The sequence below is a fragment of the Vanessa atalanta genome, chromosome Z (genome assembly GCF_905147765.1).
Source record: "Vanessa atalanta chromosome Z, ilVanAtal1.2, whole genome shotgun sequence".
Lineage (NCBI taxonomy): Eukaryota > Metazoa > Arthropoda > Insecta > Lepidoptera > Nymphalidae > Vanessa > Vanessa atalanta.
In genome coordinates, this window is record NC_061902.1 from 3,785,618 (window position 1) to 3,799,491 (window position 13,874).

Here is a 13,874-nt window from a genome sequence, read left to right on the forward strand (position 1 = left end):
AATACTTTTGTAGTTTGGTGTTAGATACAGAAATTAAAATGATAAAAAAAACAAAAACTTCGTGCTTGGATAATGTTAATAAATGTTACAAGCTGCCACTGTTTTATGGCGAAGTGCCTGTTGTTTCTGTCTGTTGAAACAAATATTCTGAAAAGCAATAGTCACCGCAACTTTAACTGTTTTAAGAAATACTCCACGAATAGTCTCGTTATAATAATATATAAATTGTTATTGTTATTGTATACTTATCACATAAATTAAGGAATCAAAAGAAAACAAATTATACTATCATAGTGAGTGAATAAAGATTATAAATTCCTTCACAATATCTATAAAAAGCGTACGTACGTACCATAATATTCAGCGTGTTTCAGGCTAAATAAGGTTTTAAGCTAAATAATATTATTCAATATGCACACGGCAACGGGTACCTGGTTCTGGAAGTATTATTTATATATTGGTTTAATTTTGAATTTTAATTTGAATAACTTTTGGATCCTTAATTTTAAGAAAGTACACATAACACAAGTCTCTACATTAGAATATATTATAATGAATTAAGATCAAATTTTTTAAATAAGTCTTATCTTTAAGTAAACGTGAGGCGCTTTGTATTCATTTTAATATTTCTGGATATGTAGATTATTATTACTTAGAAAAGAATATTTTGTTGAATCATCATCATCTAAATTTTAAGAATAAATTTTTGGTTATCCAAATATTGGTTATTGTCATATATTTTTTTAAATCTATAATTCATCTTTTTTATGACATTTCTCATATAATATTATCTATTATTCATAGCAAGTAGCAATAACATCTCAAGTCGTCATTTGATTTGTTATTTTAACATACCATTGTCAGTAATGAACTTATATATTATATATAACAGTTTTATTATGTAATACTTCTTTTTATTAATTATGTATAATCAAACCAAGCAAGGTTGGTTTATTTCAATGTAATTTCTTGAAATGTATTAAATAATTATTTATATATATTTGTGACTAAATGGTATTAATATTAAAATAAATAAAAAAAAAACGGAAAATTCTTGAATATTATTTATTTTCCAGAATAATATTGGTGATTATTATTATGAAAACCTTCCTTACCTTTTATTAAATACATTAAAATGTACTAATCCAATTGGTGCTAAGCTTTCATATTATAAATTAATGTTCACATTCAATTGTGTACCAACATGACAATTTTTTTGTAACAGTGAATTATATCAACTAGTCAGATGTATTGTTACGAAAATATCATTAATAACATACACATATGTGTTAAAATATGTACTTAGTTGATTAAGATGGATTTGTTTTTTGCAAAAAAATCATTCTAATTTAAAAAAAAAGACGATGGCTTTGCACGGGTTCAACTTATTAATGAAGAAAACGATTCGATATAAAAATTCTGGAGATTATCATTTATACAAACTTACAAATTTTACGTCTATAGTATTAGTATATATAAGGTTATATGCCTTGTTGGTACGTTATAGAAAAGTTAGGTACATAACTATTTAAGAATTAAAAAAAAACGATCGTTTTAATTTCTTTTTATTAAATATTAATTATGGTCTTATCTTTGAAATTGTATAAAAACTAAACACAACTATTATTATTGAGTATCTTATTTTCTCTGACCATAATTCCATACATAGTACAGAAAATACACTAATTTTAATAAAATAAAAGAGATAAAATAGAAAAAGATAGTAGGTACTTTAAAACAGCGCTTATACTGCTTGTAAACCTATGTTTTATTATAATATTTTATTAATGTAATAATAACATGTCTACGTCATTTATTTTCATGGAGACTAATGAAATAAGTGTATCATGTAACTTTTGTTGCAACCCAAACAAATAGTTTATAGTAAAACGGAGTTTGGAGTTTTTTAAATTCAATTTTTATGTTATAATTAATTAAGAATGCATTATTACATTATTTACGGTTAACATTTATGATTATTATATTTTCGTAAGTATTCATAAATACAATATCTAAAATAAGAACAAAAATTAGTTTTCTAACATTTACACAAATTGAACAGGTGGTATTTTTGGATATACCTAAAAAAAAATCAGGTTAATTAAAGCTAATAAGTTACTTGAAATTGTTGAAAACTAAATGTTTGACATATATTCCGTTACATATACAGCAATAGAATATGGTTTGGTAAGAAACTGTTAAGAGAAAAAATACCATTCAATTACTAATTACATTGAATACTTATTTTGAATTAAAAAAATAACGGTATTTAAATTTATCAACTAAATTATTGTTTACCGCGCAAATAAATAGTTGATCCAAGTTTATGTCCATTCAAATAATAAATAAATTACACAATATGAACATAGTTAAAATATTTTTATATTAATAATACTTCTATTTTCCTAAAATATTGAGTTATACTTTAGTCTATAAGACTAAATAGATCGCGTGGTACATCCGTTATCTCGAAGAGTGCCGCCATTTTGTAGTCCAGTGCGTCGTGAATATTGAATAGCGTTGCTTGGCAACCAGTTATTCAGTCAGTTGACTATCTGTAGGACGGCTTTGCGCCTTGCGGTAGTCAGTTACACTGCTAGCGCTGCTAACGCACCCTGTGTTAGCGGTGGTGAACTAAAATTATTTAAAATAAAAAAACGCGAGTCGACTGTGTGTGAAGTATAAGCCTTGTGTAAATTTCTTGCACCATGGCTACAGAAGTAATAAACAATGTACCAGAAAATACAGAGAAAGAAAAAGAACTAAAAGACGACGCTGCGGCGGATAATGGTCAAACAAAAGAAGAAGCACCGGCTTCGGGCGAAAAGACAGAAACGAAGGTAGCTGAAGAGAAAAAGGTTGAACCAGCACCTCCTAAGCCCACTGTGCACAAAATTAATTTTGAGAAAGATGTCGTATATATGTATCAATTCCCACGAACTCCTTTGTTGCCGTCGACTTCGCCGTACTGCTTGAAAGTTGAAACATGGCTCCGCTTGGCTGGTATCAAATATGAGGTAAGTGCTTGAAGTTGTAAAACTAAAAAGAAATTACTTTATTTTCGTTTTACTTATTGCTTGCGCGTCTATCGATCGTTCCATGTTTAAATATTTAAAGTTTTTTTTTTTAATAAACTAAACCAGTTAATTAAAAATATGAGAGCTTGAATAAATTATTTCAAATAAATAATTTATTGGGATTTTTTTTTAATTCATGGAACAAATTAATACGCATGCTTTCATTGTTTTTAACACATGCTGTGGAGGAAGCTGCTGCCGCGAATTTCGGCCTTGCGAATGAAATAATTTTTGCACCATGTTAAAATTACTATTTGGTGGAATTAAAAAAATATATATATTTCGGGTCTCTTAACAATGAAATTAATAAAATAGGTGCCTTTACGAAAAAACGCTTTAACTATCCGTTTTAAGAAACATTACTTGTATAATTATTTATTTAGTCATTAAATTCCGATTATTTTTAATTATTTAAGAAAACAATAAATTTATACTAATCAATATATTAGTTGATTACTTTCTTTCATACTTTTATTAGAAAGAATTAATTCATCAATAAATAATATATTTTCAATTTCATTTAATTTTGATTTAAACGAACTTTTTTTTTGCGCATGTGTGGAGTATCCGCATTCATTTTGCTCGGTTCGAAGTTTTTGGAAATTGTTAACTGTGCATGATCCAACTAAACGACGCTCAAGCTGAGCATCTACGCTCCACGGTATAATCTCTTTGTTCACCAACAGTTGATAAGCACTAACCAGCAGCTAACATTATTTAAAACAAATGGTCGACTTGCTAAAAACTATCGCTTCAATAAATTAATTTATTAAAGTGATAGTTATTTTACAATTAAGCTTCTACCGGATGTAGATCGAATACACATTACATGTTTTTATGGCTATACCAAACATTTATAAAAAGAAGCTTCCGAAATTAATTTGATGATTTATAATTGATCGAGGCAAACCTTTTAAAGCCAAGTCCATATGTTTATTAAAAATATATATAATTAAACACCGCATGAAATAACAAGACAAAAAATTTCGCTAATATTATCTCATGAATATTATCCTTTTTTGCAATATATGCCATATAATGTAATCACAACAAAACAATTTATAACTAGCGAGTTCGTCAAAAGTTTTACTTCTCTTATTTATATTTTATTAAATTTATATTTTATCAGGAGCTTAATGCAGGTAACATTAACTTAACGTCTTGCTCCCATGTTGTTTTCGATCCATAACTATTCTCAGTATATGTGAGAAAATAATATGATTCAAAAAACTAAATAATAACGAGTTTAGTGGTTTAGGGTTCTCGATATGTTTGCTAGTATGAACGGCATATCTTCGGATATTATACTTAAATCCTCATTAAAAATACCTTTTTATTAAATAATATATTTTATGGGTCAAATTTAATTCTCACTTACTATACTTTTATACGAAACTATTTCCGGGTCAACCTTAATCAAAAGTTGGTAGCCCTGAGCCAAATGCTAGCAATCCATGGTGCATTCAACTGCGCCATCCGCTTCAGGACCAGTTTTTCATATTAAACATGTATCGGCAAATGAATATGTAGTACGATTTCCAATTTTTGTGCTACGTCATGACGAAAATGTATGTCTCGATAGACAAAGGAACACTTTGTATTTGATTTGTACGACAAACTGTGGAACTTATTTAGTTATTATAATCATTATATTTTTCGTACCTCGTTGGTATAGTGGTTACGAGACTGCAGCTCCTGAGGTCTTGTGTTCTATTCCGGGTCGAACCAGTACAAAGTTATTGGAAATTCTCGGTAGAAGTCCGTCCTGAGTTTGGAAGTTGGAAGTGTTTACATTCCCGTACCTCGTACGCACGCACACCACCGCTAATCCTGCGCATGAACTCTTTCCGGTTGTATCGGTTTTGTTGTGCCGCCGGATTAGGAGAGAAAAGTGATAGGGAGTGCGCTGGTGGTTGCACACACACACTTGTGTATAATAATAATAATTATTATAATTGTCCTTCGCGATTTCTTGTCGCCCTTCAGATATTTTATTTATTCATGATAGGTTGGCGGACTTGGGAACGTGCTACCTGATTGTATGTAAACTGCTCCTAAACAATGACACTATAAGAAATATTTTGTTAGTATTTATTTTTGGCTTTGTCAATTAATGATGTCCCCGGTGCCTGTAGTTATACTGGCTGACTCATTAAGCGGAACAACGATACTGTGGAAATGTAAGGACAGCTGTTTAACATCAGATTTAGTGATGAGTGGTACATACCCAGACAGGTTTGCATAAAGCCCTATTAACCAGTAAGTGAACGGCGTGACCGAAACCGACAACGATACATCATCATCATTAACTGATGTTAACGATGAGAATTTTTCGCTTGTATAATCATCATCATATTATTTTCATTGAAGTGACATCTTTGATACATAGTGTATTGTGTATAAAAGTACAAAAGCTGATACTGAAAGTAATAACTAGATTATACACTTATACTACAATCAATCACAAGTAAACCAATGCCAAACGCTCCACCCAACGATTTATTATCCAGCATGAATATAACTAACCACGCTATTTTCTACGCGCTTATATAATTATTCAACTACTATTTCAAATACATATCCATATAGCGAGAGGCTTTATAAAAACAGTTTAATAACGAAATAATGTACATACTAGTCACAATTGTTTTAGTTACAAGTAAATCAAATTCATGTTTTTAAATTTGTTTGACTATTTTTTGTTGTTTTAAGTTCCGTGGTTTTAACCGCGTCATTATATTGTGGTTATAATTTTTCTAATCACCAATTTATTTTTTTCATGTGTCATCCCTAAGAAGGGGCGAAGTATCGGCCCTTGGTATCGGTTCCGAGTACTCATTAGGTATCGAAAGCCAATGAAGTATAGCTCCATTATTGAGTTATTTTTAAGAAGAGAGCTTAACGCGTATTAATAATATTAAAAATTATCTTTAATCGATCGTAGGAAGGTGTCAAGTTTTTTGCGACATATTCGATTTGGCTATGTTGTGGATTATATTGTTATCCAATATAAATCCTTGTTTCGATGCGATGTCAATGCAGATACCATCGCTTGAAATTATTTTAGAAATTAAATGGTATTTATAATCATTAAATAAAATCTTCACTAATATTATGAAATATTGTTGCGTTCCGGTATCCCTTCATACCATTGATTGAACCATTGCAACTACAGTTAAGGGACAAGGGACATAATATTTAACTTTCCAAGGTGGAACATTGACGATGAGCCGTAGTGACCAACGACTATGAAGTGGCACATTTTCCCGTTCGTCTAACTAAGACATAAAGAAAAAAATGCTCTATCCTTAAAATCTTCAGTCTAACTTTTTTTTTGTTAGATATAATAATAAAACAAAGTCGCTTTTTCCTAGGATTTTGATAATATTCCCGCAAATAGAAAAAGTGATTAACAAGTTAGATCATTTGTAAATATTTTGTACAAAATAGACTGAGCTATGATGTTGTTTAGCTTACGCTGGATTATAATAAGGAAATATATAAATAGTCTATCTTCTAAGGTAGGCACACTCGTAATAATTATTTTTATCTGTACAAGATTAGTACAAAATAATGGATCAGTTACAAAATTATTTTCTCCGATTCATCCAAATTCAGATACACCTTAGTTACTTTAAGCTTAATATATATTAATACAGTCTTTTACACCATAACATTCGAATAAATAAATATAGAGGATATTACCGATTCCAAATTACACCTAAAAATATCATAGTCGTTCGTTGCGAAACGGGTGGCTTAATCTGTTTGTAACAATAATATTTTGAACTTGGCATTTAAAAATTCCCAAATTTGAATCTATAACCGTTGGACAAATTTTGATGTATGCTTCAAAATAAATATTACAGCTCAATTTTTTATTTAATATTTTTCATATATTTCGTTTGAAGTTCAATAATTTCATTAACAATCAATTTGAATACCTTGTTTCCTAATTTTGGGCTTGCTAGGGGCCATTAGTGTAGTAGTACTACGCTACCCCATGGATGAATCGGCCCTTATTATTATACTAAACCGAAGTAAATATAACACGATCCTCTTTATTTGTAGGCAACTTCCTCAAATATCTTATCGAAATTTCGTGGACACCTTAGCAAATATACATTGGTTATCGGAACTATTGCTATCGAACTATCGTCGCCGGCTCGCACCTTCTAGGATATTTGTACGTGATGTTTTGCGATGATGTTTTCTCTTTTGAATTGCTTTTGCTTACAAGTTCTGCATGTTTTGTGTTGGAAAAGTAATATTTATGGAGTAGAAAACTTCACTGTTACGTTCAGTTTGTTTAGAAAAACGCTCCATCTACATATATCGGTGGAAGAAAGTTAATGTAAACTTGTAAGCTGCAGCTGAATAAAACGATTGAACTTTGTTATTATTTAAATAAATCTTTCACTCGTTTCCTTGTACTTTGATAGCATAAGTCATAACACTCACATTGAGGATTAAAAAACTTAATTGAAAAAACACTGCGCATTGGCCGTAGCATGGCCGCCAGATGTCGAGCCATTCTCTTATTATTCATAAGGCTGGCGAAACACGCAGAGAAAACTGACGCATCCGAGGTTTATTGTAGTTAATGCCAGAGTGGCACTAAAAAATGTTCGTTTTCTTTCAAGGCACGTAATTAAAAGTGCAATACGTCGCCCGGAGGAGACAAAGATATAAGAATCTTGTTACGAAGGCCTAATTACTCGTTGCACGAGTCGCTTTATTAAGGGTAAGCGACTAGCTCGCATGTTACGAAGTCTGAGTTTTTAACATTTCTTTCATTGATTAACTCATCAACGTCATTTGACTGTGATGCCGTATAGTACATAAAGTTGTGTTGTGTACAACAACAAGGATCATTTCTGTAGTGTAGAGAGAAGTACTCCAACAAGTGCAGAAGAAACCATTGGGCTATAAAATTATTTTATATATGATTATAAAATACATATATTATTTCGCCGCGTCTATCTTACACAATACACTAATGCGTGGGCAAAGTGAATAGTCGAACCGTTTTAAACATTACAATGTTACACTGTTATTGAGTGCTTATAAAAACAGGGCATCGAAACTTGACACAATAAAAATTAAAAGCTTATTGGAGCGGACAGAATTGGGCTGGACGAGTTTTGGTGCTCGTTGGAGAGGAAATTACAGGTTTTTTATTTCCAATATACATATTATGTTCTTTCGAGTGTCGATAGTAATGAATGTTATAAAATAAAAATTATACTTTATAGGTCACAGTTTTCCTGTCGATTTATTCGTTCATATATGTACATGTAATGATTGACGTACTTATGCATTCAGGAAGCGATTAAAAAATATTTATCATTTTACTTTTTTAAGAAGAAACTTTATGCATTATAAAAATGTACTATTTAACTAAAATTATTATAATCAAAAAGTAACGCAATCTTAAAAGATAGTTAGCTCATTTATATATAAGAATTATCTCATACAATTATTGTAGTTTTAATAAAAAAATCCGTTCACAAGTTCATAGTAGCTCAGTTAGAACGAACGGTTTTATAACAGAAACCGATTTGTATTACTAATGTTGCGGTTAGGATCCCATGTGTCAGAGGAGGGAGCTGCACTGGGGCCGTTGCCCTCGCTAACCTTGTACGCTATCAACTAATAAATTTACTCGACTCTCAACGCAACACTTTCGTTTTACGTTACAATGTGTTAGTAATTCGTAACGAAGTAAATTCAGGTCATATTTCTATAAGCTATGTGGAACGTTGGATTTTTGATGATTTTGTAAAATTTTCTTTTTTTCATTACTGTTTAACATTAATGATATCAGATACGGTCTACTTGATATTTACTTTGATATAGCGACTAATTCTCATGAATATTATCCTTTATATAATTATGGAGTAGCGTTTACAAATAAAAATATGTTGAGTAGGCACCTCGTATATGCGCACCCGCTTCAAATGCTGATTCAGGAATAGACGGATGAACTATAAGTGATTATTTTCAAAAGTTTAAATTATATATATCATTAAAAATCAGATATTTTGCTGTATGTATATATATTAATTGATTTCATCAATGATTGTGGCAAGTAGGTAAACACAATATTAATCTTTGTACCGTTGACTACCGCTATATAACTTGATAAGTTGAATTAATTAGGCGATGCTTTCGACATCGGTCAATAACCTAGTTATGTATGGAGTTTTATTACGACCATTATTTTAATTATTCACACATGTCACATCCTCGCCCTAGTGTAATAGAATAAATTAATGTCGAAATTACTTCATCTCGTCCCCTCCTTGGCAATTGTATCGTGTTAAAAGCTATTAAAAAAAATATAAATGTAGGGCTTTTTAGTTTCCTAGTAATGTATCACGAATGCGTGTATTATTAAAACGATTACAATACGAAAATCAATATAGGTAAGGTTATATTTCAAATGCTAATTATTTACAAGTAAGCATTTGTAGTTAAGACTAAAATGTGTATTTTTTTTTTAAGTTAGTCAATGATTAGTTATTAAAAAATTGCTCAATTATCGTTTGTACCGAGGGATTTGAAGTATAAATAATTTTAAAAAAGAATAGACCTTTAGAATTTGATCGAAATAAAAGTATTTTTTTTTATTTATTTGGAACTTGACCCTAAAACATAAAGAATTGTTGATAAAGATGCAACCGCGGATGTGTTTGTAGCGGTAATAAAAACATGCCAATAAATACCATTACAGATTGTTAAAAAATGGAAGCCGCTATCGCAATAAAGTTTGATGACTTTACTTTTACATTTAAGATTTTAAATTAATTTAACGAGTCGTTACCTTGGGCGTGAATGGAATTAATTCAATAAGTAATCGACGTAATAAAAGCTTTCGTAAATTTGAGCACGTTGTTATACACATCAAATGGCATACGTGCAATAATACGTTTCACTTTTATCGGCATATTACAAGAAAATTTGTCGATGCTCACTGAATAAATACTATGAATATATTGTCATAATAAAATATTCATTAGTGTCGATGCGTGTCGGACTGTCTTGCACGCTCGCGTATGTATAATAAAAACTATGTTAAGAATGTATTGGCATCACAAATGTAACTAATGTTCAATTGATATCGCTATGAATGCTTATTAAATCTCATTGTGAACGTCGCATTGTTATTAACGTCTATATTAAATCGTACAGAGTGCAACAACTCGTTATTATTATCGTAATGTAGATAATTTCATATCAATTCAATAATATAATAATTTCTCTATAGTTAATAATAATGTGTAGTTAAAGTTACTTCCAAAAATAAACAAGGAGTAATTAAAAAAAAAAACACTGATTTAAAGGAAATAATAAATATTCAGTAACATATTTTAATATTTTTTTATGAAATCATATTCTGCATTCACAAACAAATTATACTTAAGAGCCGAATGGATGTTCAAAAGATGTAATTTTCCACTCCACTCCAGAATCTTGCATAATTTGAAAATCGTTAATGCCTAAAATTACGTGGAAGCAGGCTTGTATGCTTTACCACATTCTATTTTTAACCACACTATTGCCACATTCTCTTGTTTCAACTAAAATGTTTACATAAATATATCATGCAAGTAACCAAGTAAATTTGTGGTCAACGCCAATACCTTGCGGTGGAAGCTTTCACAGAAGTGTGTGCGAAATGTACCGCGGAAAGCACCGCCTGCGACATACTTTCATCTGGTTTTACGCATTTGATCTACAAGAAAGTAGCGAGAGCATTTCTGTAGAAACCTATGACGGCGATTGTAGATAGATCACTGTCTAGTCTCCCACTCGTTGGCGTTAACAATGTAACAATCGAAATATGCTAGAGAGCTAGCTTCAATGTGCTCTGTATCTTTGTACGTTATATTACGTTAAGAATTTTCTCGTCAGGATTCATAATTATCTCGGGCTATATTTTTTATTAAGTATACTTTTCTAATTAATTTTACTCAATTAGTTTTTGTTACCAAGGCTCAAATTTTAATTACTTAATCTTCTTTGCCTTTTGGGTATATAAAGTTCGGTCTGGCTCTAAGTATCTAGTTAATTGGGTGGGATCGTCACGCAACGCGTCTACCTTTTTGTTCACGCCATCGATAATTAATTAGGGGACATCGATTATGGTATCATAACTAGGTTCGTGTCGAATCTCACTTAGTTTATGGTAACGATGTCATACTAATTTCGGTTGACACGTCCTTCCGTTTCGACTTATTACGATCGACCTAAATTGGGTAATGAATTTAATTATTAATATAAATTATATTGATTATTATTTTTTAAAAGTAAAAGTATTAATATCTTTCGTTTTGAAACGGCAAATTTTTATTCCAGTCCCTTTCACAGGTTGCTAGAGCTTTGTTTAGATATTAATGTCTTTGTGTACTGCCCACTCGTTTATTGAACCGCAAAACATCGCACTTTGTATTGCCGTGTTCCGATTTAAAAGGAAAGTGAGCCAATTCACTTACACATACGAGGGACGTTACACCTTAGATCCCTGACTTTTGTGGAGTAATCAATATATGTGAAGCATACAACTGAAGGCCTATTTGCTATAAAAATAACTCAAAATATATTTAGATAATTACATATTGGGTTTTTTACTAAAAATAGTTTTATATGACACTCATTGGAGTAACATTGTTGTTGAATTCGATATTCAATATATGTTATCTATATATATAAAAGCGAAATACCACTCACTGAATAATTACGAAATCTCAGAAACTATAACACTTACAAACTGGAAATTTGGTAGGTAGGCTAAAAACGGATTTTATAAAACTCCACCCCTAAGGGAAGAAAACGGGGCATGAAAGTTTGTGTAAGTTAGTTTGGTAAAGCCGCAGGTTCAGCTAGTAAAATATAAAAATAAACTACGATTTTTTCATTGCTAAATGCTTGATTAATTATGACAGCTTAAGTGTTAACTGTCTTTTTCAACTAATAAAACAAATTGGTGAAAAAAAAACTTAAGTTAGCGGATATTTCGTCAAAGAAATCACAGTTCAAATTAAATTAACAAATTGATTCGATTGCTACGAAAACTGAAATGAAAAATAATATTCGTTTATAACGTTCTGTTTTATCAATTTGTAAAATACGATTTGATTTGTGTTATATAGAAGATTTTTGGATGAATCATCTAACAATACCGAAGAAAAAGAGAAGCAACTAATAACTTACATACATTGCCATTTAAATAACTCGTTGAGAGTTATGAATCATGACCATTTTATCAAATTCGTACCATATCATAATAAGTGTATTGATTCGACGAACTACTTCGCAATCTTGAAACTACAAAAGTAATTTCAACTCCTTAATCGGACCTATGATGATTTTTTAGCAGTGATGTCGAAAATCGTTAAGAAAAGGTTGATGTATGATAGCGTATTATAAAGTCTTCGTAGCAACTTTCTACCATACACCAAGTACACAGAGTGGTTAAATACACATATGTACATATATATATATATAAAAATCTTCATACATAACAAAGCGATCACAAATCTTTCCGACATCGAACCATTCGATTTTATTCAAAATCTTATTTACAGGCAAAAAGGAGCCAAGTATAACAAGTAATACTTTACTTCTGAAGTAAAAGTATTGAGAAAAAAATTGTATATAAATGTATATTTTTTTTCACATTCTCCTAATATCTGAAAATCAGATATTCAGTTAGTAATTCTTAAATGTATTCTTGATGTATGAAAGAAAAAGAAATGATTCTTGAAAATATAATTAAACGACAATGTCGAGAACTGTAATTTATTTCGCGGTGCGCAGATGTTATCCTTTGTCAAGTCATCAAGGTAGCCGATGCATTTATTATTCCTATTGGGATCTTCGTTTCGAGTGGACGTATTTGGCTGAAGAATGCGGGCCGGGTACGCGTCGACCTCAGACGTTGGTCCATCACGACGGAAGTGCGCATTGCTTGCTTAATCGCAAACTCGCTGATTCGTATTCGGTACAGAACCTATAATATAACCGACATGCACCGTTATGCATATCAATAATAACGCAATGCAATCCCGATTAGGTGCGCTCAAGTTCGACGGCAACTTATTTTTTCATCCTAGTCACGAAAGTATGCTAATTAACCCACAACTGTTATTGTTTCTCTCGCATTTATTAAAATATAGCTAACACATATGTTTTATCAGATTATTATTATTATTATTCAGGTCGCAAATCAAATATGTATGTTAATTAATTATGTGGAAACCTGTGTTCCTTATGATCACCTAACAGAAACATTGAAGTAATTTACATAATATAAAAAGTATTATGACGGGTGTTACTTTGCTACAGTCATTATTCTTTTGAAATGTAGGGAATGCTGTGCAATATGCTGTATTCTTAAAGTAAAATCGTCGTGTTTCTAAAGACACAGTGTTGAATAATTCTGAATCAATAGATCAGCAAATAACACACGGTGTGTATCGCAACGAAATGAGAAACCCGAGTAGGTTGGCCACTGAGCTATGAAGTCACGCCACGCTATGTCGGCTGCACTTTCTCAAGTCGCCGCCGTACTCCGGACGCCAGCGCATGTACAGACAGACGGCAAAAAACTGACAAACAACGCCTAACGTTCGGAAGCTATTGGAAAATATCCATCCCTTGCTGCCGTTAAAGTTACCGGTTGATGGTTTCGCTGAAAGATTTAACCTGTTAACCTACTGGCGATGACGAGTAACTTGTTTTAGTTTTCTTGACTACACAACCAGCTGGTTTCTGTCACTGTTACTTAAATTT

The 13,874-nt window shown here is 31.2% G+C and overlaps 1 protein-coding gene across 1 annotated transcript in view; it reads left to right on the top strand.

The window, feature by feature from the left end:
* The first annotated feature begins 2,556 nt into the window (after positions 1-2,556).
* LOC125075783 (failed axon connections) overlaps positions 2,557-13,874 on the top strand; it is a 29,157-nt gene continuing 17,839 nt past the window's right edge. Inside the window, exon 1 of the mRNA XM_047687540.1 lies at positions 2,557-3,017. Coding sequence (XP_047543496.1) covers positions 2,709-3,017 — 309 coding nt within the window. The 5' untranslated portion in view covers positions 2,557-2,708. The remainder of the gene's footprint in view (positions 3,018-13,874) is intronic.